Source organism: Poromitra crassiceps (assembly GCF_964638095.1).
Source record: "Poromitra crassiceps genome assembly, chromosome: 5".
Lineage (NCBI taxonomy): Eukaryota > Metazoa > Chordata > Actinopteri > Beryciformes > Melamphaidae > Poromitra > Poromitra crassiceps.
This window is the reverse complement of record NC_139642.1, coordinates 40,207,557-40,234,951: the sequence shown is the minus strand read 5'-3', so window position 1 is coordinate 40,234,951 and position 27,395 is coordinate 40,207,557. Positions and strand designations below refer to the sequence as shown.

Below are 27,395 nucleotides of genomic sequence, written 5' to 3'. Positions count from 1 at the left end.
AACAACAGTGAAAAGCCGATAGCAAGCTAGCTAGCTCATTTCCCAAGTGAACCGCCTGCCACATTAAAAACAGACATGGAAGTAAATCAGAGTTAATTTGCCACACGTGTGCAGGGAAAACAGAGAAGCGGGAAATTCATAAACCTTTCGGGTGAATTTCAGCAGAAATGAGTAGAAGCACAGCTACTCTATGCTAGTATCCACACTAGAACATTTTGAACAATTATCGTTTATCAGACGGTGTGATTTGGTCTTATTCATCCATTCATTCATTGATTCATTCATTCATTCATTCATTGTCTTTACCTGCCTTTCCCTGTCCAGTGTCAGTGGGCAGAGGGCAGAGAAACATCCTGGACAGGTTGCCAATCCATCACTGGGTGTGATTTGGTCTTTGAGAGTGTGTACAAAACGAACCTTGTCCTCAGGCAAAAACACTCACCTGGTGTTCATTATGCCTTGGCCCTCCCAAGCTGAACATGTCCACTACGCCGTACACTGAATCTGTTGAGCTGAAGGGCTCTATTCCAAAACATTATGTATCTATTTTGGAAATGTTTTGTTACATCTGGTCCATCATTCAGTCTGCGAGTGTTATCATTTTGTCAGCGAAGAACTCAAATGAACTATCATTTGTTTTCATTGTGGTGCGATCAATCATTTTGTGAGTCTTTGTGTGTCTCTCAAATAGTTGGACATCTCATTTTTGGACTGAAAGCCTTCAGTTGTTTCCAGCGAAAAGCAGATAAAGCCCATATCAAAGTGTATATTGGCGTAGCAAGGGCAAAGCAAACATGAACTCTAGGCTTTCAACCATAGCTGGATTTCTATTAGCTGTGGTCTCCGCATGTGGCCTTATTATCTGCTGCCCCCATCGCACTCTACAGACTCCACTCTGCAGCTTTACGGAATATACTTCTTTATTCTGGGAGTCCTACTGGAAGACAACATCTCTTTTACAAGAGAGTTCTGTCCAAATAATTTGTTTCTATGGCGATTTGGCATCTGATTTTATATTGATTTTCTGATGAAACCCATTGCAAGAGAAAATAAATGAATAATTAGACGTTTTCTGACATCAGAAGCTCATTTTACTAGCAGACATGACTTGTACATCAAGATGGGACAGCACCCTTCTCCCAGCTTAATTTAAGGTAGTGATCGCATGAACTCTGCGCGCTAGAAATTATGAGAACTAACAACCGAGATGGATATCCTTTCCAACTTTTGATTTACAAACACTAAAGGGGCATGTTGGAAGGCTCGTAGGATTTCATCACTGGGCGTCTTTTCACCAAATGCACACGCCAAGCGCTCTCTCTCCACAGCTGCACAAGCAGTTAATACTGAGGCTTATTGCAGGTCCAGACACTTGATGATAACAAGCCCATCCTATTTAAGTCTCATTGCTTAGCAAAAAAGCAGGAAATGTAATCACTGAGCTGACTCTGGCTGCAGCTTAAGTGCTCTTGGATATAGTGCGTGAGGTGAATTTGAGGTGTGTACTATGTGAACACACCATCGGGGACCATCAGCGGGACGTCCCAGCCAAAGCTGGGCCCGTGTGTAACCCAAACAGGTTTTTATCTTTCAAATAGATGAGCTATGTTTGATTGGGACTTGTGTGTGTTCCTCTTAAGAGCTCGCGTGAGTGTAATCCTGCGGAGGACGTGTTTACTGTCCAAGTCCCTTTTGCTGTGAGAAACAGCCCGAGTGCTCACGGACTACCTTATGTATACTCAGGAGGGATTGTTTGAAATGAATCACATGAAGGAGGGGACCGGACATGTATACAAGATAAAATATAATTACCCTATCACCTAAATATTTTGCAGAGAACTAAATAAATACTGTGGCGAGGAAATGAAACCCGCCTATGTCTTTGGAAGCTCAAAAGAATTTGTGTGAAAGAACTACGCATGAATCTGGGCCAACATTACTGGATGGAAAGCAAATATCAGATAGTATCCATATTGAACTTGTCATATAGTAAATGTTCTCTCTAAAGCTGCGTGAACTGAAAGTATTCTCATAACTCGTGAGGTGACATAGTTTTATATGGAATTACATGTGGAAAAATCTCATTCTCACATTTTCCAGTCAGCTCGAAACACGGTAAGAGGTAAAAACGATGACAGAGAGCATCTCCAATCCATCTCGACGAGCCGGAGCCAGAGTTTTGATGCAGAAACCAGCTGTAGCTTGTTGTTGGCGGGGCACTGTTTGGAAAGTTACGTATTGTTTGTGCGTGTGTGTGTGTGTGTGCATGCATGTGTGTGTGTGTTTGTCTGCCCGGGATGAATGTTTGTTGACTTGCAATTATGCGACTCAATGAAACAAAAGAAAAAGATCTAAACAGACACTCGGCTCTCCGTCTGCGAACGTCTCCAGTGCCAGAAGTACGTTGTTTTTATACGTCCGACCCACATCTGAACCGGGGATGGAATGACCTCCTCCGGGACCGGGCCCATACAGCTAAACAGACCTCACTGGAGAGACGGCGCGCACGCCAGCGCCCGGCCCGGTCAGCCTTCATTTGTTTGCAGTGTTTATCAGTCAGTGACAGGGTGTGTTTATGTGGACGGTTCCAGTAGGCCTTCACGGACCCGGTGCCCCGATTCCACCCCCCCCCCACCCCCGCCCCCGCGCCAGAGGGCTGTAGAAGCGGGGGAGGGGACATTAGAGCGTGATTAGGTTCCCTCCCCTCAGGACTGATTACATTGCTAAAAGAGTAGTGCAGTAAAGCCGGCGCTGCGTGGCCTGATGCTGTTTGGGTTTGGAGGTGGGCTGTAATCATCGCCCCCTCATCAGAAGGCTCAGCATGCTGCAGTGTTTACATGGCTAATGACATTCAGAGAGTCTGCCACCATGTCAGCAAAACTCTTAAGGACTCACACATGATCCTCACAGTCAGGACTGTCTAGATCAACTGTATACGGTTGTACTCCTACTGTTTAGCAGGCGCTGTTTTCCATGTGTGCTTTATTTATTTGATTGGGATACCCATTGGCTGGCCATTTAATGACTTGTCCTCCATGGGTTCAGTTGATTTTCAGTTGATTTTCTGAAATTGGTTGATCATGTTGCACAGCAGCGTCTTGGGTCATTTTATCCAGTGTCAATGTACTGATGATACCAGGCATGGTATTCACAATACACTATAGGCCTACTGTATGAGAAACAACGGAATATACATCAAACAATATACATGCTGTTAGCAGGATAGCACTTTGCATTGTTTTTATACAGTATTTTGAGTTGAGGGCAGTCCTTGCAGAAATAATAATTAATAATTGATTGGATTTATATAGCGCCTTTCTAGACGCTCAAAGCACTTCACATATCAGGGGATGGAGGGGGAGGGAACTCAACTCATCCACCACTAATGTGTAGCACCCACCTAAGTATATGCAATGTTTATTCTGATATAGGAAAAAGAAGAAGAAAAACAGAAATAATCAAGTTGATTTGGGGTATTGTCTCTTAATAAAGAGACAATAAAGTCTTAACAATTAAGTCTATACTTTGGGCATGTTGTTGGTACTAGTGGGCAGTGGTGGCCTAAATGTTAGAGAAGCGAGTTTATGACCAGAAGGTCATCGGTTCAATCTCCGGGACCGGCAGGATAAATTGTGTCTGGAAAGTGACAGACAGCGCTTGCCACGCCATCATTACCACCACTGAGGTGCCCTTGAGCAAGGCCCTTAACCCCAACCGCTCCAGTAGAGCTGCTCAGTGGCGTGCAGATCTGACCGTGGTTGTATTGGTCAGCTTCCAGGTGGGAATGTGATCAGGGCATTCCTGAAAAAGAGAGCATTGCTCTCAGGAATCTCCCCTGAATAAATAAAGGTTAAAACAAAGTATCATGACCTTATTTTGGCAGAACAAAAGTGAAACTATCAAGAGACAGAGGAATGATGGGTTTGCTAAGAGAAGGGCTTAGAGGTTGACTCATTTCTTCAGGCAACTGAACATTAATTAAAGCGCTCAAGCTGCATGCCAGCAGACGTTCGTTCCAGTTTAGTTGTCTCCAAGCCCCATCACAGCAGGAAAGTCTATCACCTTCCCCATTGTCGTCACAATCTAGATCACTCGGTGCCTGGGGCGAAACAGCAGAGTAATGACTTGAACAGTCACAATGGGGAACCGCAACATCATGCAATTAGTGTTTGTATAAATGCCATACTTGATGATCTATTGATTATTGACTCTTTACAGCACTGCGGGAACACGCTGGTGCCAAACTGTCACGAGTCCCAACCTTAATGACAGTCCAGCTTTGCCGCGTTTTAACCATAACTGAAAGCATGCACGACATTATGTTGAATATGAAATGCAACCCTTTACAAGACTAATGAAGTGCTACAGAGAAATATCCCCCACACCACGCTTGGCTTTCTGCAGTTGCATCTTCCTCTTCTTTGCAAGCAGTTTATTCCTGCGATCCTCATCGGAGAACCTGACAGGTCTAGACACCGCTAACACCAGCAGCTACCCGTGAATCACAGCGTCACGACGGTTTGACTCGGCTTTGCGACTGCCTGTTTTAATTACCGTTTTCCACGAGCTGAAATGAAATCGCAACGGCAGCACGACTCTCCATAAACACATCCTTCATAAGGGGGGGTGGCTTCCAAATCTCTACTCAAAAACCAACACCCCCCCACCCCCCGCCTCCCTCCGAAAGATTTCAATGTTTTCTGGAAGCCACCCCAAGTGCAATGCTTTTCCCATTTCCTGCACTGTGAAGGATGAAGGCAGCTGAGCGATGGGGGCCCTGCTATTTGATGAGGGCCCGTCTGGTGGCTTACTGTAAGTGTTGCAGAGCTTTTGGAAGAGTCGGGTCGCTGCCACACCACAGATCTGGCTCCCTCTGCTGCGCCGGGGGAACTCGACCAATCCACCCCACTCTTTGCTCTCTTAACTGCTGACCTCGGCAGGACCTCGGCGACAAGAAATGCACAGTTGCGGCACAGTGTGTATGTTGCATGTATACTTGTGTCTGCATGTCGGTATCCATGTCCATATGTCGGGTAGTCGGCGCATCTGTATGTAATTCTGCGTGTAGGGGAGAGTTCTTCATGCAAATTTAAATCCCTCTTGAAAGATCTGCTTTTATGATTATCAGTGCAGACAAGACAATCCAAATCTGATGTCTGCAATGTGTTGCGTATTATTACCGATTATGTGCGCTGCTTTGAGTTGACCGCCGATTGATAAAATTAGCGCGTGGTTTCATGGTACTTGCTTTGAATATCTCTATTGGAGAATCCATATCAAAGTCAATCATAGTGTTTTGTCTCTAAAGCGGGTCTCTGAGTAAATCTGACTCCACTGCTTCTTTATTGATGAATGCCTCGCTCTCTGTTGCGAGTGTAGTGATCACAAGTTGACTGAAAGACCACGAGATCACAGGGCTTTATCGGCCGGTATACTCGAACCAGTGGCATTTGCGGGGGCCTGTCTCCTCCTCCGCCTCATCAAACAGCCTTCTGGATCCCTGGGAACAGAGGTCCTATCTGGCCCTGTAACAGCATCTGTGCTGTGTTTGTGCATGCCATGCTCAGTGGGCATTCTCCCACCCACTGCAGGCAGCTGTAGCGCTACCCTAACCCACATCAGTGCTTCTGCACCCCCGCACGCCGTGCATGGTTCATATTAGCTCGCCTCCCACCTACCTCAGAGTCCCAGACCCCATGATGCACCGCCTAGCCTGCGTCTGCAGACCAGAGTACGGGACGTCCTGTGAAGAGGATGCCCGGCTGCAACGAACCGAGCTTTACGGGGATCGGAGGCCCGGGTCACCTCCCCCAGTGGGGGTCTTGTTCAGAGTGGGTCCGCTCAAGCAAGTCTCCAGCACCGGTCGGTTCACCTCCCACGCTGGACCTTGGGCAAGCCTGAGAGGCTTTTACTGTGACTGCGTGTGCTGATGATTGCGGTGGTTTGGCTTTGTTGGAGGTTACTTTCAGAGGTGTGCTGTGACCCTCAGCAGTCTGGCCTGACAGAGAACCATGCCAGCTTTCTGTCAGCACCCCTCTCTGCATGGTTGTGCCTAAAGATGTGAGAGGAGAGACCATGTCAGCTTCCAAAACACTGCTTTTAGACCTCAGTGTGTGCATTTGTGTCCATTATTGTTGTTCTAATGGAATGATGTGCCAGTTGAAAGGAAGTCAAAAGCATATAAATATCTATTTTTTTTCTTTCTTTCCCCATAGATTTTCTTTATTATTGGCTTGAGGTTAATTAAAAGACATCTCGGGGGGATCTACCATGAGAGAACATACTTAACCAATATAGCCCATTGTGCATTTCAGAGATAAACCTTCAGATTAATAATTTAGACCACATGTCAGTAATGACGAGCAATTTTACATCCATTGGAAATATTAAACATGGGTAAAAGACAAGCGCCCTCTCTAGCCCCCTTGTTTGTTTTAAATTGCAGCCTGCACATCTTGTGGGTTTGTCATTTAAAATGACTGTTCTTCAATGTAAAGCACTCAAACTAGTAATTTTCTCTTTGTTTTCTTTCCACTGGCTCAACCAGTGATCAGCATGCATAAGAAAATAGCGGCAGGTTTGTTTCTCCCATTTGACCTTTGGAAAATAAACAGACTAATGCCTTGTGCAGGAGCCTATCAGATGAGTTACTGAGCCTCTGTCATTGCAGCTGGCCAGGGGTTAACGGCACACACCAACCAGTACGCACTTACATTTCCAGTGGGTTAGTTTTCTTTTCTTTTTTCCTAACCAAAGTAAAACCTTCATTGAGAATTATCCCTGCTATTTTGTGCATTGAGTTTGTCAGCAGTGGCTAAGTGCTATACATTTTTTTGGCAAAGTCCACTCCCAACTCAAAGCTTACAGCAGGCTCAGCACTGTGTTTTTGCATGCAGGTCCTTTCCCAGGACCCCCCCCCCACCCCCCCCCCCCGCTAGCCTTTCCACCCGTGTGCCTTTCACAATGAAATTGCAAAAGATTTGATTTCATCCTTCTAAATTACACTCTAAATAAGAGCTACAAATCAAATGCTCTCGATTTACCTTTGTGGCTCGTATCAAATAGTGGCCAGGTTAGTGTACACCGGAGGCCTTTTAAAAACACCTTTACGTTGTTTTCAAAGTCTTATAGCCACATTCCTTCTTGATGACTCGGGATTTGCTTGTAAGCATGAGTAGCACTACACACAATCTTGGCGGTTCTTATGAAGTTGCAAACATTATGATAATGTGTAGGCCTATGCATGCTTGTATCCATTCAATTCTTGCCCCTCCCAATGTGTCTTTTGCATTTTTTGTCATCGTTATTATAGAAATTTGTGCCTAATTTAACAGGCATGGTCAATTTAAAGGTTGATAAATAGTATTGCACATCTGATCTTGTATCTGCAGTTACTATATACTTACTTAGGGCTTAGGACTTCTTGCAGAACTACGCCATTGATTAACAGTTTCCACGCTTGTCTGTGTTGGACCATCTTCTCCAGCTATTGACTATATGGCGTGTTCTAAAAGATAGCTTCTAGGCCATAGCTTTCTTCTTGGCTGCACAATGTCTCTCCTCTCTGCTCATTTGGCCTTTTCTCCCTTCTCCTTAAATGGTTTGATGCTTAATCAATTGCAGCTGCTAGGTCCAGATGAAAGACAGACGCTTCACTTTCAGAGGAAAGTGTTCTGAAACCTAAAAAGTACCAGCAACCTAACTTCCAACAGATGAAGGCTGCCACCATTACTGGTGCTTGCAGACCAAAAAAAGTGTGTCCCGATATATTCTGTGATAAGAGTTTTGAGACATTAATTTATTCTTCTAAACTTTAAAAACACGTTGAGGTGTTGAGGGGCCTTAACAAGTTGAGAAACACTTTAAAGAGAATCAGAACTCTTATCTAAAAGGTGAAGAGAAACTTTTCCTTCTGAAGAACGTTAGTCTCTATAAGACTGTTAGTCTCTATCTGGCTGGTTTTTTATTGGAGGTCCTTAAGTTTAGGGCAGATTTATGATTATGAATGCCAAGCTAGGACTTGACTGGGGATTGAAACCACAAGTCTTGTGGTGGAAACTTTAACCATAAGGTCGCGGAGCTGACTGGATTCTTGACATTATTAGTCAAGAAAAGTGCATTTATTCGGGAGCAGTAGCATTAACAGTTCATTTGAAGGTTTAGTTTTGGTCTTTTACTACAGGCAAGTAGTTTTTACAGGCATTTAGTTTAGATTTTCAAGTGATAGCAATGACAAGAGAGAGCTGCTCCAGCTGAGCCAGACTGTAAATCAAGGAAGCACAACACATCAACAACTTTGCAAAAGTGTACTGATCTTATCAAATTGAAATGTAAATCTTAAGGATTCGTAAAAACAAGTCAACATACATTCCCAGAAGAAGACAACATAAATCAATAGATCAATCAAGTTCAACAAATCTGAATTGAAAATCATAAATGTAATGATTTTTTTTTTTTGTGTACCCTGAACCTCAATTGGCCCCTGCAAACTCTTCTCTGCCAACATGAAATAAACTGGTTTAATGCTCCAGAAGACTTAAATTCCACTTTAAATCAGATTTAATTAATCAACTTATTTCTTACTGCGTTCACCCTCTGTCCCCCTGAATCACAGGGGCAGGGTCATGGTGTTTTGACTCACTTTTCTTCCAGCAGTGTCGTCGTTCTGGTGAGTGATGGGAGAGAGGAAAGGAAAGAGACAGAAACCTTATCCTGTGCTGTGTCTGCACTCCAGCACCCAGTGTCATTATATCCCTGTCTGCTCTATTACCTCCCCTCTGTTCCTCTGCCAAGTATGCAGCCCTTACACCATACTAACCCTACCTGCTCTGCCCTGAACCCAACCCCTCCAAGTTTATGTCAATGCATGAGCACTGCACAAAGATGAAAAGCTCCAGTTCATCAAACCACTGTTGATTTAGTCATCAATGCTTCTTTGTCTTTTCATGTCCCAAAGTCTAGTCTCTTTTATTCTCTAAAAGCAGCTCGGACAATCCCGTTCCCTGAAAGCAGAGCTGCAGAACTTACCGGGGTCCGTAAACTTGGCAGAAGTTACTCAGAGTTTCCTTGGCCAGGCAGCCAAGAATCCACGCTTACTTAGAATGGGTCAGTGAATGATGTCAAGATCACACGATTCTGTTCAGTTTACTGTAAAATATTATCTGTTATCGTGTTTACTCGACAGCAGATGTGCAGTGGGGTTCTCTGCAGCCATTCGGTATGCATTTACAGTTGGAGTCTGGTTGGATGCCCAGACCTGCAACTGCAAGGACAGTTGGAACTAATTTTCATAGAGAAAAGACAGTTGTAGATGACGGTGTTTTGGCCACTGGCACATTACAGCATATTTATGGACTGGAGACGTCCATGCATAGAGTCTGATTAAGATGGTTACTGATCTTGACATATATATGATGTTTTACAGGGATGCCCTAATACAGCAGATTTATTTTTAATGGACATCTGGACAGAGAAGTCCACTTTACAAATCTGGAAGACATTTCTCTCCTGGTGTCACGCACAGTTACTTGAGGAGAGTTTGTGAATATGAATTGCTAATAATGACTAAAACTTCCATTACCTATCTGTTTTGTAATTTTGGAGAATATGCAAATAGCGCCAATACTGCCTATGTAATGCTGCTCATTGTTTTACAAAAGAAATTATAGAAATGATAATTGAGACCTGGTGTGCCTTATGTGAAATTTCCATGAAAAGATGGCTTGCGCACAAGTTCCTGATTTTTTTATTTTTTTTAACGTAAAGCTAGACAAAAGCATCCCATGGCACCTAACTGAGTTTCCAAAGATTTCTCCGGTTTGTCCAAATTAGGTCTAATTTCTGGTGTCAGGTATCGGTCAGTGTAGGTTAATTTCTGGTGTCAGGTATCGGTCAGTGGTACTGTAGGTTCATTTCTGGTGTCAGTAGGTTAACTTCTGGGTAACTTCTGGTGTCAGGTATCGGTCAGTGGTACTGTAGGTTCATTTCTGGTGTCAGGTATCGGCCAGTGGTAGGGTTTCTCTGCACACAGAAAGTGACAAATCCAAACTACAGAAATACAGAATCGTCTGCTAAACAGCAGTGAGTGAGCACCAGCCGGTGAGGTAAGCGTGAGCATGCTGTGCACAGTTTAATGATGTCAAGTTACAAGATTCCTTGGTAGTGAAACAGTTACCTCCTGCTGCCATTTGGGGCCGCCAACATGCACAGTTGCCTCGTGCATTTTTTAAAAGCGTTTAAATCCTCCCCCTCCTCCCACCCCCCCCTTCCCCCCCCCCAGGCCTCTGCTGTACTTTTTTTCCTGGGCAGAGGGCCCCTGTGCTCTCGGTGATGTTCCTGTGAAGGCATCAGGGAGTTGTTTAGCCTTTCAGTCAAGTAATAGCACCCCAGGGAGACTACCTGCTCTGGCTTTCTCATACCGCTCATCTCTCACCCTTTGGAGACCTGCTGGAGAAACAGAGCGAGGCAGCTGGGAAGTTGCTCAGACGTCTTCTCACCATTTTTTCAGCTGGGGGTGGCCGTTTGAAATTTCATTGCTTTTTTCACACTTAGAGTACACACACACACAAAGCAGGCATACATCACAGGTTACAGTTTGGCAAGCATCTAGACTCACCGTTTTCTCTAGGCCTTACCCATGTATTAAACTATGCAAAAACTTTTTGTCCCTGTAGCAAGCACCAAAATCTTTCTCATATGTCTGGAAGGAATCCAGACAATACTCCCTGTGTGGCAAATGTTTGGTGTTTTGGATTTCATCAACACTGTGTGGGCGTCTTCCTTCCACCGGACTGGTGTGGTCTCTGTCTGAGGCTTTAGTGTGGTGGTGGGCATGGGCATGCATGTCACAAAGCCTCTGACCTGCATATCTGCTTCTTTAGTGAGAGAGCCCAGCTAGAGAGAGGGGGGGGGAGGGGGGGGGGCTTTGGGGAGGTCTCCGCCTCGCTCTCCTCCTCTCTCCTCGCCTCAGAAGTGATGCCAGGACAATAGAGGGAGAGGAGTGTGCATGGCTTCACACCAGCTGCCAAAGCTCATAGCAATTCTCAGTCCAGATTTCTCCCAACTCGCCCACTCGTCGGGTTTCTTTGAGCCCACGCTTTCCTTTTTTCTCCTTTTTTGGCTTTTAATGATCGGCCATATCAATCTAGCGTGCGCCGTCTCTAATTGCTGTTGTGGGAGTAGCGCTGTGGCTTAATTGCGTCAATGAAACTGTCTTATTAAAATTATATGCGATATTGACTGTTTGTGGTGGGAGGGGAATGTCTGGAGAGTGTCCATTTTTCGCAGAAAAAGAATGTGAGCAGTCATGTTATGTTGCCTCATAGATCGGTAATGAGACATACATTGCAGTGTGTCTGCGTTGTAAGCTACCCATCACACAGATGACAGTTGGAATCCTTCTCGTGCGCAGAGTCCCTCCTATTCAATTACTTCACCTTTTCTAAGTCTCCGCTGCTCAGTAAACAAAGTCCTCTATAATACTGAAGCTCTAGGAGTGACAGCTTGTTCCTGAACAAACCTCTACACTGAGATCTCTGAAACTTCAGCCGCACCGCTCTCGACCCGTCTCGGCCAACTGGACCGACGTGTCACATATGGTGTTTCAAGTAACAGCACCCTCCAAGCAAGATAAAAGAAGAAGGAAATAGCGAGCTCCGACATAAATTTGAGCTTAAGAGATTTTAGAAATGTCATCCAGTATTTTATGAACATGTCTTTATACTGCCAGGTCGCGGCCTGTGCGTCGGGGGTCGCGGCTGCTGCACACTGAACTGTGCTCGCTTTGTTTTCAAAGGCTACAGACTGGAGTGATCTCAGCGCAGAATCTATTTGGCCTCCAGCCCTTCTGCTCCACACACACGCTTGTGATGTGCCATTCATTATATCTCTCATGTTTGTAGTTTTTTCTGTGATGTGTGTGAGACGAGTACACATCTATAGTGCGCTCAAAGGCAGCGTTTATGGAGAATTTGACTGATGTGTGTGATAATTTCCCATTTGGCAAGCGTTTAGGGCTCGCCGTCATTTGTGGCCTATTTGGATTGGCAGAGGTGTGGCCCTGATTGGGTGGTTTCGCTGTGGGCTACGTGAGGCACATTTGTTTGACTGGGAACTCTAAAATACGAGGAGCCTAATTGAAAACTACATTACCTTCATTTCACCCCTTGTTGGCTTCGATGGAGTCAGCGCTACATCATTCATTTACTCGCAGGTTCTTCTTGCACTGCCTTTTTCCATGCCGGAGCCTTTAGCCTGCCTGCCCGCATGATGATGAAGATGGAGAGGAGAGCAGTAGCAGGGGCAAATAAGTTCGCTCCGACATGAATGTTTTTGCATTATCCTAAAAAATGTAAGAACAAGAAAACCACCGCGGTCAATCATATACGAGAATCCTATTTGGCCGTTTGGGAAATTCGTCTCTAAAAATAGAAACCGCCGAAATCCTGGCCGGTTCTGTTGCGGCCCTGGCTCTCTCTCAGACACCACAGAGTGAGGACATTAGATGGGCCAGAACACTTTGGAGGATCCAAAAGCCTCAGGAAAATGACTCCAACTGAACATGTTATACATAAACATACAAAGGCTAGGCATGCTCTCTCTCTCACTCTCTTGTGAATCCTGTTCTCTTGATTGGACAGTCAGTCAGAAAGTCGCCTCTGGAAGGCTCCTGGAATCTGATGGGAGAACCACAGAGTGCCCCAGTTATCTTTGGATTTCCCCAGCTTGTTTTACTAAGGGCCCGGCCAAACGTTCCCTCTCCCCCCGCTGATAAGACAGCTCCCATCATGCTTCACTCACACACACTGAGTGTAGCAAGAATACCGCTGGCTGCTGCTGATGATCTAAGATTACTCCTCCTTTTGAACTTTTAATCCGATGCAAAAAAAGAGTGAGTTTTGCGTAAGATCCGTACATTGCGATGGGCTGAGTAAAGACTCGGCGGGAAGGAGAGAGGCCCCCAGAAGTTTCAGGAGATGGATAGGGCAAAGTGGTGGTGAGTGGTATTTCTCTCCCCCTGCAGAGTAGAAAATATTCTACTCATCACGGCTACATCTCCATCGATTTACTTGGTTGTAAATTATTCCCTCCCATCGGAATTCATCCCCGTAGAAGAGGTGGTGCCATTCATCTACTTACCACCACACATAGCCTACTGTAGCCTACATCAGTGATTCTCAACCTTTTTCATCTCTAGGACCCCTAATTTAGGCCACATCAGGACCACGGACCACCATTTGATGAGATTTCTTCCTCTCAGACCCAAATCTGAGAAACCTAAATTTGTTTCAGAATGGCCACGATCACAGTGAAACTGATGATAAAAACTGTCATTCTACATGATCGAATCTTATCTTCTTGTAAAGTAAATAATGCAGAAATTGAACTTTCCATCAAGGACCCCTGGTGGTCCCCAGACCCCACGTTGAGAACCACTGCTGTACATGATCAGCTCTCAGCACAGCATCATTCTCACACATAACCAGTCCAGATTTCAGATTGTAGGCTGCGGTAATGAAAAAATGAATTACGATTAAGCAAGGCAAATTTGAAAGGGAAATAAACAAGTGTTTCTTCCAAGTGGCGGGGGTGTAGAGTTGAATGATGTCTGTGTCTTCCAGCTGTGACACTGTAGCCAAACTACAGCGTTACGCAACATCCTCAGCCAGCATCAATCTTCATTCTGGGTTTTGTGAGTCGTGTTACACTCTCCGGGAGATTTACACGTCCCTCTCTCTCCCTGTGACAGCGAGGCATTAGAATCTTCTCCATCAGACTTTTATGAAAGAGGTTTGATGCCAGAGGCCACATTTCATTGGGCTCTCCTCATCACTCAGGGTTCATGGTTTGTGGTTTGGCTAATTGTCCTGCTCTCATTTCGCCTCCATCAAGCCTCAGTGAAGAAATCATTTCATATGGCTGGCTGGCAAAGTCTAATCTCCTGGACAGACGGGCCCGCCTCCACTCCAGCAGGAGACATTGATATGCTGTTATTAACCTATAAACGAGAGTGGAATATCCAAATCTCAGTTTCAGCTGATTCCAACATAGACTGATTGCTCCAGGCGTAACAATTTCGAGTGGTTGGGATTTATGCAAATTGATTGTGCAGTTTATTATCCGGCATTCTCCCCCAAAAAACCCATACACTTAACTCACAGAATATATTCCTCGCACGCTCTCATGCCCCATATTACTCAAAATATACTCTCCGCTATATACTTTATGGCTGTCTTTGGTTGCACTGGGAGCTGTGTAATTACTGTAAAGCGTAGGATATCCACTTCATGTAGCTGTAGTTTATGGTTGTGTGTAAAGTTAGTGTGAGGTGTGCAAATGTATGAGCCTGTGCTGTCTCATAAACATAAATACAGGAGAGAGAAGGGTTTGTAGCCTACTTGAGTAAGAGGATTGGGTATGGCTACTTAATACCTTTTAAGGTATCATCTGAAATAACCCAATGCCAAGTAGTATTGAAACTTCTCCAGTCAAACAATACCCGCATTCGATCCTTTTTGCACACAGATCTAGAAAAGAAAATTACTCTTTGTATGGTTTTGCCCCGCATCCAATCACGCATCCAAGCGTTTATCGATTTATTGTGACGTGCGATTGGCCCACTACCGCAGCAGCTACTACAACCCATACAGTCTGTGGTGGTGAAGTCCAGTGTGGTGTGTACAGTATGTGATGGAATTGGCAGTTCAGTGTGCCGCCCGAGATGCCACTAAAACGTTCAAAAGTATTTCTATACTACACACCTGTGGCGTCGGATAAAAAGAAATGCATAAAATGCGGAAAGATTATCTCAGGGGGCAAAAGGTATGGAATAAAGTATTTGGTATCGGTATCATTTTAAGTGTACTGGTATTTGGTACTGGTATCGTGATTTTTTTAAACGATACCCAGCCCTGCTTAGGACTGGCCAACCATCTACTGTAACAGTTCCAGGCTGCTGAAACGTTGTTTGAACTTGGCCTGAACCTGAACACATGTGTCTCCTATTCTTGGTTCAATCACATTTGTGAACACACAGTACATGACTAAATCTATCAATCCCCCCTGTCTTTACTGTACCTGCTCTCAACAGGAAAAAGGCTCAGTATCTGCTTAGCACACGCTCTGCACTACCTTACCCTGCTCATCTCTGTTATAAATAGGATTTCTCTCCTGGTTTTCATTATAGCATCTTTAGTATGCTGCTACTTCCACTGGCAATATGCTGTAATTGTTCCAGAGCAGAGATTGAATGTATCAGTGCATAGCTGGTTAACATTTCTACAATTTGATTCATTATAGCTACATATCAATATGGATTCACAGAGAACAAAAAGAACTCTAACTTCCACACCACAGAAAAAAATAACTTTTACTCCGTCTCTCCTTAAAACCTCAGATGTTTCTCCCCCCCCCCCAGTTCATTTTGCAGGTCCTCATATCATAAATATAAATGCAGGCACTATGTGAATGTTTTATGTCTGTGGGCGTACCTTGAAAAAAAAAGAAAGAAAAGACCCACTACTTTTCATGGATGGTTGTGGCTCAAATGGAAAGCGACATGAAGTCTCCTCAAATAGCTCACACATTCAGCGCCTGCCACGCACGGGCCAGTCACAAGAGAGGAACTATTTTTCTTAGAGACCTGTTGGGAAATGGTTACGTTCTGGAGTGCTGAGGTGGACTGGTCGAAAATCCCCCTACTTTCTTTTTACAAGCCCCAGGTATTCACGCTACACTGGTCATGCCTCTGGTTATACTGCCCTTCAATCTCTCCGTCTTCCAGCTGACACTTGGCGGGGAAACGGTCAGCACATTCCCAAACTTTTGTCATACAACTGCGGAGAAAACAAAGCAGCACGGTAGTTATAAATAACTTGTCCCCGAGCAAAAATGATAAAATATTACGGTAAGCTACAGGCACTGCGTGTTAAAAGACGGAGTAGCTCTCTTGTATTGCTCTTGGTTTCCCCTTTCCTCATGTGGTTTATTATTCTTCTCTCTGGCTTGTGCGCCTGCCAGCTTCTACAGCTCCCTCACTCCTCCTACACACCGCTCACCCTCTGTTAGGAGTTACAGTCAAGAGTGTGGGGCAAGCGCTGTGCCGAGTCGCCTGTCTGCCATCTGCTCCAGCAGGCGATGGAGGCCCTGTGCTCGACTTAGCGCAGCCAAATAGTCATCACCTCGAATGAATGATTTCCATCTACTCACACTCGTACCAGCACCATCTTAAAAAAAAAACTACGCTTGCTTTTGATGATAAGCGTGGCTCGCCTTATTTTTCTTGGCAACGCTCCTGATGACTGCTAGCCCATCTCTAACGAACAGGAGGAGGCACCCCCCGAGTGTTGGAGCATGCCCCGACATTCTTTATCTCCAATTAGTGTTTTCTTTTAAAAAAGATTCATTTATAAAAGAGACGGAAGGAAAGAGAATTTCTAATCAACTTGTGAGGCTTAACCCTCTCTGTAATCTCGCTCAAGCTGCAGTCCAGAGCCAACACTTGCAAACAATTATCCCGCTGGTACCCAGGGGCCCGATCTGATTGGCCTGTTTGCCTCGCGCCGTCTTGTGGAGCTCCCATGCAGTAATTGAGTCGGCTCCCTGGCTGACGGCTTGCGAGCGGCGGGTTCCAGCCCCTCTGTAGATCTGTAGCATTATTAAAAGCAGACCGCAAGCGGGACATTACATTTAGAGTAGAATGCGCTGCACTGAAGCGTACTGTGTGTGGTATCCCACTGTTCCACAGCCGTCCCTGTCACCGTCCTGTGCAGACAGACGCCACTCCTGAAGCAGGCACTTCTCCCTGCTGGCAGCCCTCCCAGAGCCTGGAGAAGCCATCCCCCCTCCCTCCCTCCCCTTCATTCCCTCCCCTTCATTCCCTCAGAGCCTCTTCCTGCCAAAGGGCCTGTTTGGCCTTAGCTCTCACTCAGATAAACAACAAAGATCCAAAGATGCTTTCAAACAGCACCTGGTATGGCGCTCTTGTTTCAGTTTGGAGATTACTTTGAATCTCACATCCCTGTAATAAACTTTTGATTTGATCTGCTGTATTCAGGCTATGGAATAATGACTGAATTGATCCAATAAGAGAAATTCCCAGTCCAAATCACACAGTCCAACAGTATTATTTTGTCGCAATGCACAATGTTCGGAATAGTTTAACCAACAGCCATTGTTGTTTGTCTTCTCTGTAGGTGACTGCGACAGATGCGGACGGCGGCTCCTTCGGCTCCGTCACCTACTCCCTGGGCTCGGGCATCAACAGCGCCGTTCCCTCTCAGTTCACCATTGGCAAGGAGACGGGCCAGATCTGCACCAGCGTGGCACTGGACAGAGACCAGGGTCCGGCCAGCTACGACTTCACTGTGACTGCAGTGGACGGGGTGAGCCGCATTCTCAAATCAGCCTTAATCTGAAGCCGTTTGAGCCACAGAGTGAAATACCCATAAACACAGCAGCCACACTTTTCATAGAGACAGGAGAGCAAAGACATGGCCAACAGTGCAGAAAGACTTTAGCAGCCAAAGTTAGAGAGGAGTGGAATGGAATGACTCTCCGTGGCAGGCTTACTCACAAGTTAGTATAGCATCCTGTTCACTCTATGCCAAATAATACTTTAAAGTAAAGGTTAAAAATGAAAGGAAATTACTCCAGCCATGTTAAAGCAATCAGATGGAGAAATGCCTCAACTGTCAAGGCAGTAATATTTTAACAAGTTGGACTGCCGCCTCCCTCCCTTTTGCCACCTGGTCCAAATGAAAAGCCGGCACTGTATTCTGTCCAACTGAAAAGCCTATGAAACAGATTGTTTGGCTGCGGTGAGCCCTCTCACCCTCCGCTAGGTCCTGACATATTGCTCTTTCCCCAGGGAAACTATCAATCTGTATCCCTCCACAAACCTGCTGGGACTATATTTTAGAGGCCACGCTATACATCCAGTTTTAACAGGGTTACCGCTGGTTTTTACTCGCGCCATTAATGTGACCCAAATCCCGCTTTCAGGTGTTTTTTCAAGCGGTTGGTGATGATTTACTGTATGTGGAGGTATACTATAACAAAAGGGCCTTTTGTTTCCTTTACAGGGGGGGCTGAGCTCGGTAGCCTACGTGAAGGTAGACCTGGTGGACATTAATGATAACAGACCAGCCTTCTACCCAGTGAGCTATGCTGTTAGTCTGAGCACACAGAGCGCCCCGGGGACCTCGGTGGTCCGAGTGATGGCCTATGACCCCGACAGAGGGGAGAACGGGAGGGTCACATACCGAACAGCACCTGGAGGGGCATCGCCTTACTTCACTCTCAACAGAGACACAGGTTGGTACAGCTGCTCGCTCGCAGCGCTCTAGTAGGAGGTGGTGGTGGTTCAGCAAAGGTCACCATCTTCCTTATGGACATCGGATTCGCATGCAGAAAGCTTAAATGCGGTCCAGGAAACTTCTCTCAAAGTGAACAAAGTTTATTTACAGCAATCAGTTGCATTGAATTGAGCATGGGAAAACCACACATGGGCTGCTTAACTCAGTGCTCCTGCCGCCCGTGCAAAGGTGGGAATGAGACAGAGATGCAGACTTCGAATGAGGAGTGAGGAGGGGAACTCAGGTGAATTTAATTAAGACAATCGATGAGGGGGCCAAAAAGTGAACACGACTAATCAGTGAGGAGTAAAGCTAAGGACAGAAGTGAGGTAAAGGAAGTGAACTTGATGAGGAGAGGAAGTGGAAAACTAAGAGGAAAATAGGAATCTTTAGAACAGCTCTCCTGCTCTCACTGAATATTTCATGTGATAGTGAAGGTTACCAGTGCTTGAATTATGGGAAAATAATACTTCATGTGTATACTTTATAGGGATGGGAGTGGGACAATATATCAAAATGTAATATATTGCATTGCAAACGTGTGGCATTACATATCGTGTGGCAGAGAAAATAATTGCGAGATTAGCTCTATTTCTATTCTGCTGTAGTATTCACAAATGAGTTAGCTTGCCCTTCAGAACTGCACAAGCTTCCAAATTATTTACACTTTGTAATGGCATATCATACCATCCCTAATATGCTATAGTATATTTCCCAGACTTCAATTACTTGAAGGAGCTGTTTAATTTAGCCATGCGATTTCCAGTATAACCTGTGACTACATTTAAATACACACAAAAAATGTGATTGTAATGTGACACTAATGCCAGTCAGGCAATCATACTCTGCAAAGCAATCGTTGCCAGTGAGAAAGCACCCTGCCACTTAGACTGCTAAGCATAATCGCAGTAATATTAGAGATAGTATTGTTATTTTGGGGTCATCTAGCTCAAAAAGACAATAACCACATGTAAACTGTATTATTAGAAGTGTCACTTTACAGAATCTTGTCCAGCTTACTCAGGTATAGTCAGGTAAAAGTAGCTTGTGTTAGCCCCTGTCTGAGCTTTGTCTGCGGCTTTGTCTTCGTACTGTAGGTGTGATCTCCCTGTCTCGATCGCTCCATGGGAAGGTCAACTCTGTGATCCCCATGGTGATCTCAGCCCAGGATGGTGGCGGTCTGGTCACCCTGGTCAATGCCAAGGTCAACATCAGTGTTGTGGCGGGGCTGGTGGCGCCCCCTGTCTTTGAACAGACTCAGTACCACTTCACTGTGTCAGAGGACGTCTTGCGGGGGACAGCCGTTGGCATCGTCCAGGCGAGCAGTAAGACCGGTGGGTGGGCTCTGTCCAGAACGTGAGCGCCTGATTGATAAAAGACACACATGCTCTATGTCTCTCTCTCTTTCTCACTCTCTGTCTGACACACAGAACACACACACACACCTCATTCTTATGGTCCAGGCTGAACAGTTCAGTATACATTTATCATTCACACGGGATCATAGGGCAGAATGTGCTGAAAGTATTTTTTTCAGCTCCCTACACCACTTGTACAAATAGGCGTCGGGCCACTATACACACCTAACGTTGAAATCGCATCAATCAAAAATTCCATTTCACAACTTTGTTTATATAATCATTTTCTATGGGTATTTAGAACTCTATTACAGTCTTGAAAATTGAAAAATTACATCTTCCAAGTATAGTATTACTTCAGTGCTTTTAGCACAGTCTCCTGGCCTGTGTCAACATGCCTCTGTTTTTTGTCATCTTCCTCTCTCTTTGCAGGCACCTCCAAAGACATCTCCTACACCATCAGCTCTGGGGACCCCGCAGGCTACTTCACCGTGGATCCTGACACTGGGGCACTGAGGACCGGTCTGCCCCTGGATCACGAGACCCAGTCGATCCTCGATCTGGAGGTCCAGGCCCGCAGCGGCAGCCCCCCAGCTTTCGGCCAGACGCGCGTCCGCATCACCATCGCCGACGTCAACGACAACGCGCCCGTTTTCCTGCCCTCATCCTCGGAGTCGCTGCTGCTGCCTGAGCACACGGAGATGGGCACGGTGGTGTACCGTGTCCAAGCCGAGGACAAAGACTCTGGAGCCAACGGCCAGCTCACCTTCGACCTGTCCTCCCCGAGCGGAGCACAGAGGACCTTCAGCATAGAGCGCAGCAGCGGAGAGATCCGTCTGGTGGGGAGCCTTTCCTACGAGAGCGTCCCCCGCTATGACCTCCAGGTGACGGCCAAGGACAGCGGCGTACCCCAGCTCAGCGCCACCCTCGTGCTCGTGGTTCACATCCAGGCAGAGAACGACCACGGACCCGTGTTTGACACCCTCACCTACCGCGTGGAGCTGAAGGAGGGAACTCCACTGAACGCACGCTTCCTGCAAGTCCGAGCTCTGAGCCGAGAGGCGCCGGGCTCCGGTTCCTCCAGTCCCCTGGCGTATCACCTGCGGCCGGACGGGGATGCTGCAGGGTTTGGCATCGCTGCAGACAGCGGCTGGCTGTTTGTGAAGAGCGCTCTAGACAGAGAAGTAAAGGACATGTATCTGCTAACGGTGTTGGCCAGCGCGGGTCACGGCCAGCTGAAGAAGAGCGGCAGTGCCACGGTGAGGATTTCGGTGACCGACGAGAATGACAACTCTCCTCGGCTCACGCAGGAGAGAGTCTTCATGGCCGTGAGAGAGAACCTGCCGGCGGGAACGGGCTTCGGTCGAGTGTCGGCCACGGACAGAGACAGCGGCTCCAACGGACGCCTCAGCTACCGCCTCCTCCACCCCGACCGCCACTTTCAGATCAACTCCCTCACAGGTTGGTCGATAATGTTATAGTAGATAATGTTATCATGGACTATGATCAATTAGAACACGAGTCATAGCTTTTTAAGTATTACTAAGTATTATAAGGGTTGCTGGGGTCATTTTTAATTAAAAAAGCAAAGAAGATACTGTGTTGCAAACTTTGACCTTTGGGCAGTTTCCAAAGCATCTGAATATTTTAATTAAAACTATTATTTTAGCATTTTTTATTTTAGCAAGGGTCATTGGTCTTGCAGAATTTCACATGAAACAGGAAACCTGAGCTGGGGGTCTCACAAGTTCACTTGCAGCTTGCTGAGTATGAAGTTAAACTATCCAAAAGTTCAACAGTCACACCAAACCGCAATTGATTCATGAATAAATTGCCCTGGAAATGGTAATGCTTTGGTGCAAGCTCAGTCAGCAGAGACTAGAATATATCAAAGTATTGTGAAACAGAACTGCGGTTCCAATCTGTCTTGATGGCATTTTTGCTGACTTCTGTGATGCACAGACTTCTGTAAGTCTGTGCTCTGAGTTATTAGTGTGTTTCATATTCATAGACATAGATATCTGGCTAGGTTCTGGGATTTACTTATGCTACTATATTTCTGTGAGTGAGTGTGCGAAATCTTGCAAGTCTCTGAAGTGATTTTTCTCAAAACTTGGTCTCATCATTCAACAAGCCATGCCATTACAACAAAACAGGATTTTGTAAATCTGATCTCGCTCTCTCTCCCGTGGCCATGTCACAACAACCATCATGAATTATTTATGATGCAGCTCAATCAACTCTCAATTAACTTATTGTTTCATGTATTCGAGGTAGAGATGAGAGACCAGGGCTGCCTCTGCCCTCGCTGTCATAAATGAGTCAGATGATGGTGACTGCAGTCCTAAGGGTCTTGCTGGGCTCGTAATTGGACAGCTGAGCTTGTTAGTCTGTGGCTGGAGACACACAGACTGATTTGTGATCAGTTCAGTTATGTGTGTCTGCAGCATCTGCTAATCTTCCCTGTGTGTCTCTGATCAAAGCCTGCTGGCTCTTTTAAGGGACACTTCACCGGAAAAAAATTGTGATTTATTCTGCACATGATCGCAGACATATCTGAAAACTGTAAACCATTTTGCAGGCATTCATTTAGTTTGACAGTTATTGAGAGTTGATTTGAGTAAAGTTGATGCCAATGACTTGTAATTAATAGAACCCAATGATTCATTGCCTTCCGATGACATCACTGGCATCAACGTAATTCTAATCAACTCACAATAACTGTCAAACTAAATGAATGCCTGCAAAATGCCTGTTTTGGGATATGTGTGAGATAAAAATATATTATAAAATATATTATAAAATAAATCAGCATTGTTTTTCGGTGAAGTGTCCCTCCCAGGACTTTGGACTTGTGCCTGTGCATTAAAACCATTCTCCCCCACCCCCCTGCCTCCCCAGGTGAGATCAGTACGAGGATAGGCCTGGACAGGGAGCAGCAGTCTAGCTACCAGCTGGTGGTGGTGGTCCAGGACGGTGGATCGCCCCCTCGCAGCGCCACGGGCACCGCCTTCATCACCGTCCTGGATGACAACGACAACGCTCCCGCGTTCACCCACAGCCAGCCTGGCAAAGTCCTCATCGTGCAGGTGATGCCCGATCCAAGAGCAGACACACAGACAGGCAGCGAGTGAAGTGTCTTTAATGTCTCTGGTGACATCTGTTTGGTTTCCCTCTGTAGGTGGTGGAAGGCCAGCCGTCTGGGGTTCTGCTGGGCACACTGCAAGCCAAAGACCCTGACGAGGGCGAGAACGGCACCGTATTCTACTCTTTGTCAGGTACAGTAACTGTGGGAAGAAATAACGTGTGGACACACCTGATTGAATGTACTGTTTTTCATTATCTTAAAGCCATTTTGATCTGAGTGGATGCCAATGTATGAATTTCTTTCCAAGGGCGGCAATGGAACTAGAATATAAGATTATAATCTTTTTTGTCACTGCACAGTTTCATTTGTGTTATTTCATAGTTTTGATGTCTTCACTATTATTCAAAAATGTGAAAAATAGAAAAAAGACAGAAAAATGTGTCTTTGACTGGCAGTGTAATTATGTGTGAAAGTAAATGACTGGAGGATTTATTATATGCATATTTAAATATGCCATGTGTAGCATTTTTAAACATCAATGGATCATTGTCAAACTGTAATTACCGTGAACAAATGAGACCATGGTCAAGATGATTGGTAGCCTTTGCCACTTATGTCTTAAAATGAATGATGGTAGTGATTTATTTTCTTTTTCTCATGGTAACATGCCAAACGTGGCACCTTTAATGCAAGTGACCTAACGTGCATTTTGGCCTCCCACGTCTCCAGCTGAAGTTCTGGCTCTCTGCGTCTCCCCCAGGTCCCCGGGCAGAGCGTTTCTCTCTGAACCCCAACACCGGAGAGCTACGCTCGTCCTCCCCTCTCAGCCACTCAGACAGATCTGAGTACAGCATGACGGTGACAGCCACTGACAGAGGACTGCCCCCCCACAGCACCTCCTGCCCCCTCAGCATACAGGTCAGACTGTCCACTGGACCTTCGCCAGCGCAACACTCCCCCCTCATACCCACCTAGTTTATATCAAAGAATAGACTGAGGCCCTCTCGGAGTAGCTGCAGACATATCAGCCTCACGTCTGACAAGCCTTCCCTCCCTTCGCCTCCTCTTTCTTCCCCTGTGACTTTTCAAAAGGGAAATTTCTATCTGAAATGGAAAAGTGGGTCTGAATCAAACACTCCCAGCTGGCTTGTGATGAGGGCCAGCTGTAGACTCCTCTGATCAAGGTCATACTCAATGACTTCAACACTTTTAATACAGTAGCCCTTTTTTGCAACGAGAGGCAGGCCTTTACGCTCACATAAAATACAGAATTGAAGTTAATTTAGTTAATATTTAATATACAGCCAGGAAAGGGAGCGGCGAACACAATGTAAGGAACCTGGAAGAAACGTAGACTTATGGGGTCCAGGAAGTCGTCGTGTAAAGGGGCTCCCGTGAACGTTTTTTTCCTCCTTTTCAACAGCAAAAACTGAAAGTCGTAATTAGTATTTGATTGGATTAAACCGTGCAGTGTTGTTTTTGTGTGCCGGCGCATTTCTGTAATTTTCTTGTAATCATCTTTTCAGACGTTCCAATTATCCATCACTGATAGGACGGGACGACACTAATTTATTTCTGGAACACCCAGTCTTCCATCTAATGTGGAACCAATTTACAGCTTGTCATCTAAGGTTTCACAACAAATACAGCATATTTCTGACGGCCTCCTCGCTGTGGGAATTGTGCTGCAGAATGCAATGCTGAGCCTCCTTATCACCCTGTAAGCTTTTGAAACAGTGTCAGTAATGCTGCTAGAAATTAGATCTGCAGCCTCTCTTTCTCTCTCTTATTGCCACATAAATTCTCCCGCTATTACCATAAAAAACAGCTTTATTAAAACAATGTGTCATATGTGTAACTAATGGTGCTCGTTTCCATACAAAGGAGCAGAGTGTTAAAGTTGGAGTCTTTGAAGTCACTTGAATTGGGCATCAAGGGAAGTGTAAAACAAAGTATGCACAGTGCAGGACTATGTCCCAGGACTAAATTTACTCACTCAACATTTCCTATTCCGATTGTGTTACTTTTATCATCTATTATTTTTCCTGGCATTGACGGGCTTATCTGATTAAGTTTGATTAATGATAGCAGGCATGTTTTTCAGGTCTTTAAAACTGCCTTCTTGTATTCCCACTGAGCACATACTAGAGAGTGGACAAAATCTGTTTCTGCTTTGCTCAATTCCATTATTATTCCATTCATTATTTTCATTCTTTGGATTGGAAATTGTAAACTGAAATTGCCATCGGGCATGACGCACTCATCAAACATCAAACATTTGTAGTTCGGTTGTGGAAAGAACAAGAACTTGAAGAAGTTCACCTTTGTTTGTTAACAGGCTTAGATGTCGTGCAATAAGTAATATGTGAGTGAGTTCTTTGTCTGTGCAGAAGAGTCATTTCATCAAACACTGAGACAAACCTCCTGGGCACATGAAGCTAGAGTCAAGTCAACAGCATCAAGTCACAATGCATTGTGACCAGGCTAAATACGTGGCTGTTTCTCCTTGGTTCCTGGGGAGTTGACATTTTGGAGATAAGTGAAGTGGTCTTCATCAGACGGCAGCGATATTTAGTGTGTTGATGCAGCTGTATATATTTGATGTATATATTTTTGTGTAGTGTAGTATTTTGTGTTGTGGTGATGGCGACAGTGTCATTCATATCACTTTATTGTTACTAGGCCTAGGCTCAGCTAACCTGACGCTGCCAGATGGACGGTTTAGCTCCACATTACGTTTCACTAAACCAGTCGATCTGGGAATGCAGTAACCCGACCCGCTGACGGAGGCGGGCACTTTTTCCAAGCTACTTGGCAGGTGATTGGATGACCCATCTGTCTATCACCGCTCGTGCGTGTTAACTTCAACCAATCAGATCGCCATGCCTCTAACGTCACGTTTGCGACCGGAGGAAGGTGCCTGTCTATCATTGATTGAGTCCTCACCGTCCTCATCGTCGTAAAGTCGCCTTCAAAGCATGACGTTAGATTATATCGAACTAGTTGTGTGGCTTAGCCCTCCCAAATGTTGAGGGTCGTTTTTTAGAATTTAATACATAGAATTGGGAACGTTACATTCAATTTCATTCAGACTGCCTGTCACTTCCGCGGCGGCAGCCATGTTGATGAGTGAAAAGAACTACAAAGACCATGTACCCACTACTTGCCCAGACGAGCCCGCCTAAGGCTGCCGCTGATTCGTCGAGCCGGCATGGTTCAGCCAATCATCTTAACTGCCTGTGCATGACAAGATGGATTACGTCGAGAGAATCTCTTTTGATCTCGCAAGGTTATCCATCTTGCAAGCAAGGTTAAGGCTCAGCCGCTCGCCCGTAGCTCGGCTGCTGCGTGGCCTCGCCTGCCAAGTCAAGTCAAGTCAAGTTTATTTATATAGCCCTAATTCACAAGCATGTCTCAGAGGGCTTCACAGAAAGTATGTCTAGCTAATTCTAGCTGACACAACAGTAACAAGAATATACAGAATAAAGATAACATTTGAACAATTGATAATATAGAAAATATAGGAATGAGGGGAGAGCAGAGGAGAGAGCAGGAGAAGGGAGAAGAGCAGGGGGAATGTGAGAGAGTGATGGGGTGGGGAGGGAATGGGAGATGCTGGAGGGTATAGGAGGTGGGGAAGGAGCAAGAGGAGAGAGCAGGAGAGGGGAAGGGAGGGGAGGTGTGGGGGAGAAGAGAGCAGGGGGAGGGAGGAGGTGGGGAGAGAATGAGCAATATAGACGGAGGAGAGGGGGGAGGTGGGGAGAAAATAGGAAATGTGGAGGAGGAGAGAACAGAGAAGGAGAGATGAGGGTGCAGGGGAGGGAGAGCCAGGGTAGAGAAGCAGGGGGAGTGTGAGGGAGGGAGGAGGCGGGGAGAAAACGGGAAACGCGGAGGAGGAGGGAACAGAGAAGGAGAGACGCAGGGGGAAATGCGGAGGAGGAGAGAACAGAGAAGGAGAGGTGGGAAGGTGCAGGGGAGGGAGTGCAGGGGGAATGTGAGAGAGGGGAGAGGACAGAGAGGAGGAGAGAACAGAGAAGGAGAGGTGGGAGGGTGCAGGGGAGGGAGAGCAGGGGGAACGCGAGAGGAGGAGGCGGGGGAGGGAACAGACCTCTCTGCTCCCTCCTCCCCCACACCCCCCCCCCCCCCCCAGAGAGGACAGAGAGGAGGAGAGAACAGAGAAGGAGAGGTGGGAGGGTGCAGGGGAAGGAGTGCAGGGGGAATGTGAGAGAGGGGAGAGGACAGAGAGGAGGAGAGAACAGAGAAGGAGAGGTGGGAGGGTGCAGGGGAGGGGGAGCAGGGGGAACGCGGGAGGAGGAGGCGGGGGAGGGAACAGACCTCTCCGCCCCCTCCACCCCCACATCCCCCCCCCCCCCCCCCCCCCCCCCCAGAGAGGACAGAGAGGAGGAGAGAACAGAGAAGGAGAGGTGGGAGGGTGCAGGGGAAGGAGTGCAGGGGGAATGTGAGAGAGGGGAGAGGACAGAGAGGAGGAGAGAACAGAGAAGGAGAGGTGGGAGGGTGCAGGGGAGGGAGAGCAGGGGGAACGCGAGAGGAGGAGGCGGACAGAGAGGACCTGCCCTTTTGGCGCGCGTGGGTGTG

General features: G+C 46.1%; 1 protein-coding gene across 1 annotated transcript in view; it reads left to right on the top strand.

Annotated features, from left to right (window-relative positions):
* LOC310777414 (protocadherin-16-like) overlaps window positions 1-27,395 on the top strand; it is a gene marked incomplete at its 3' end in the record, with an annotated part of 95,266 nt that overhangs the window by 54,132 nt on the left and 13,739 nt on the right. Inside the window, exons 3-9 of the mRNA XM_083637744.1 lie at window positions 17,193-17,381; window positions 18,081-18,312; window positions 19,451-19,687; window positions 20,144-21,172; window positions 22,613-22,800; window positions 22,893-22,989; window positions 23,560-23,717. Of these exons, the coding sequence (XP_083493870.1) occupies window positions 17,193-17,381; window positions 18,081-18,312; window positions 19,451-19,687; window positions 20,144-21,172; window positions 22,613-22,800; window positions 22,893-22,989; window positions 23,560-23,717 (2,130 nt within the window). The remainder of the gene's footprint in view (window positions 1-17,192; window positions 17,382-18,080; window positions 18,313-19,450; window positions 19,688-20,143; window positions 21,173-22,612; window positions 22,801-22,892; window positions 22,990-23,559; window positions 23,718-27,395) is intronic.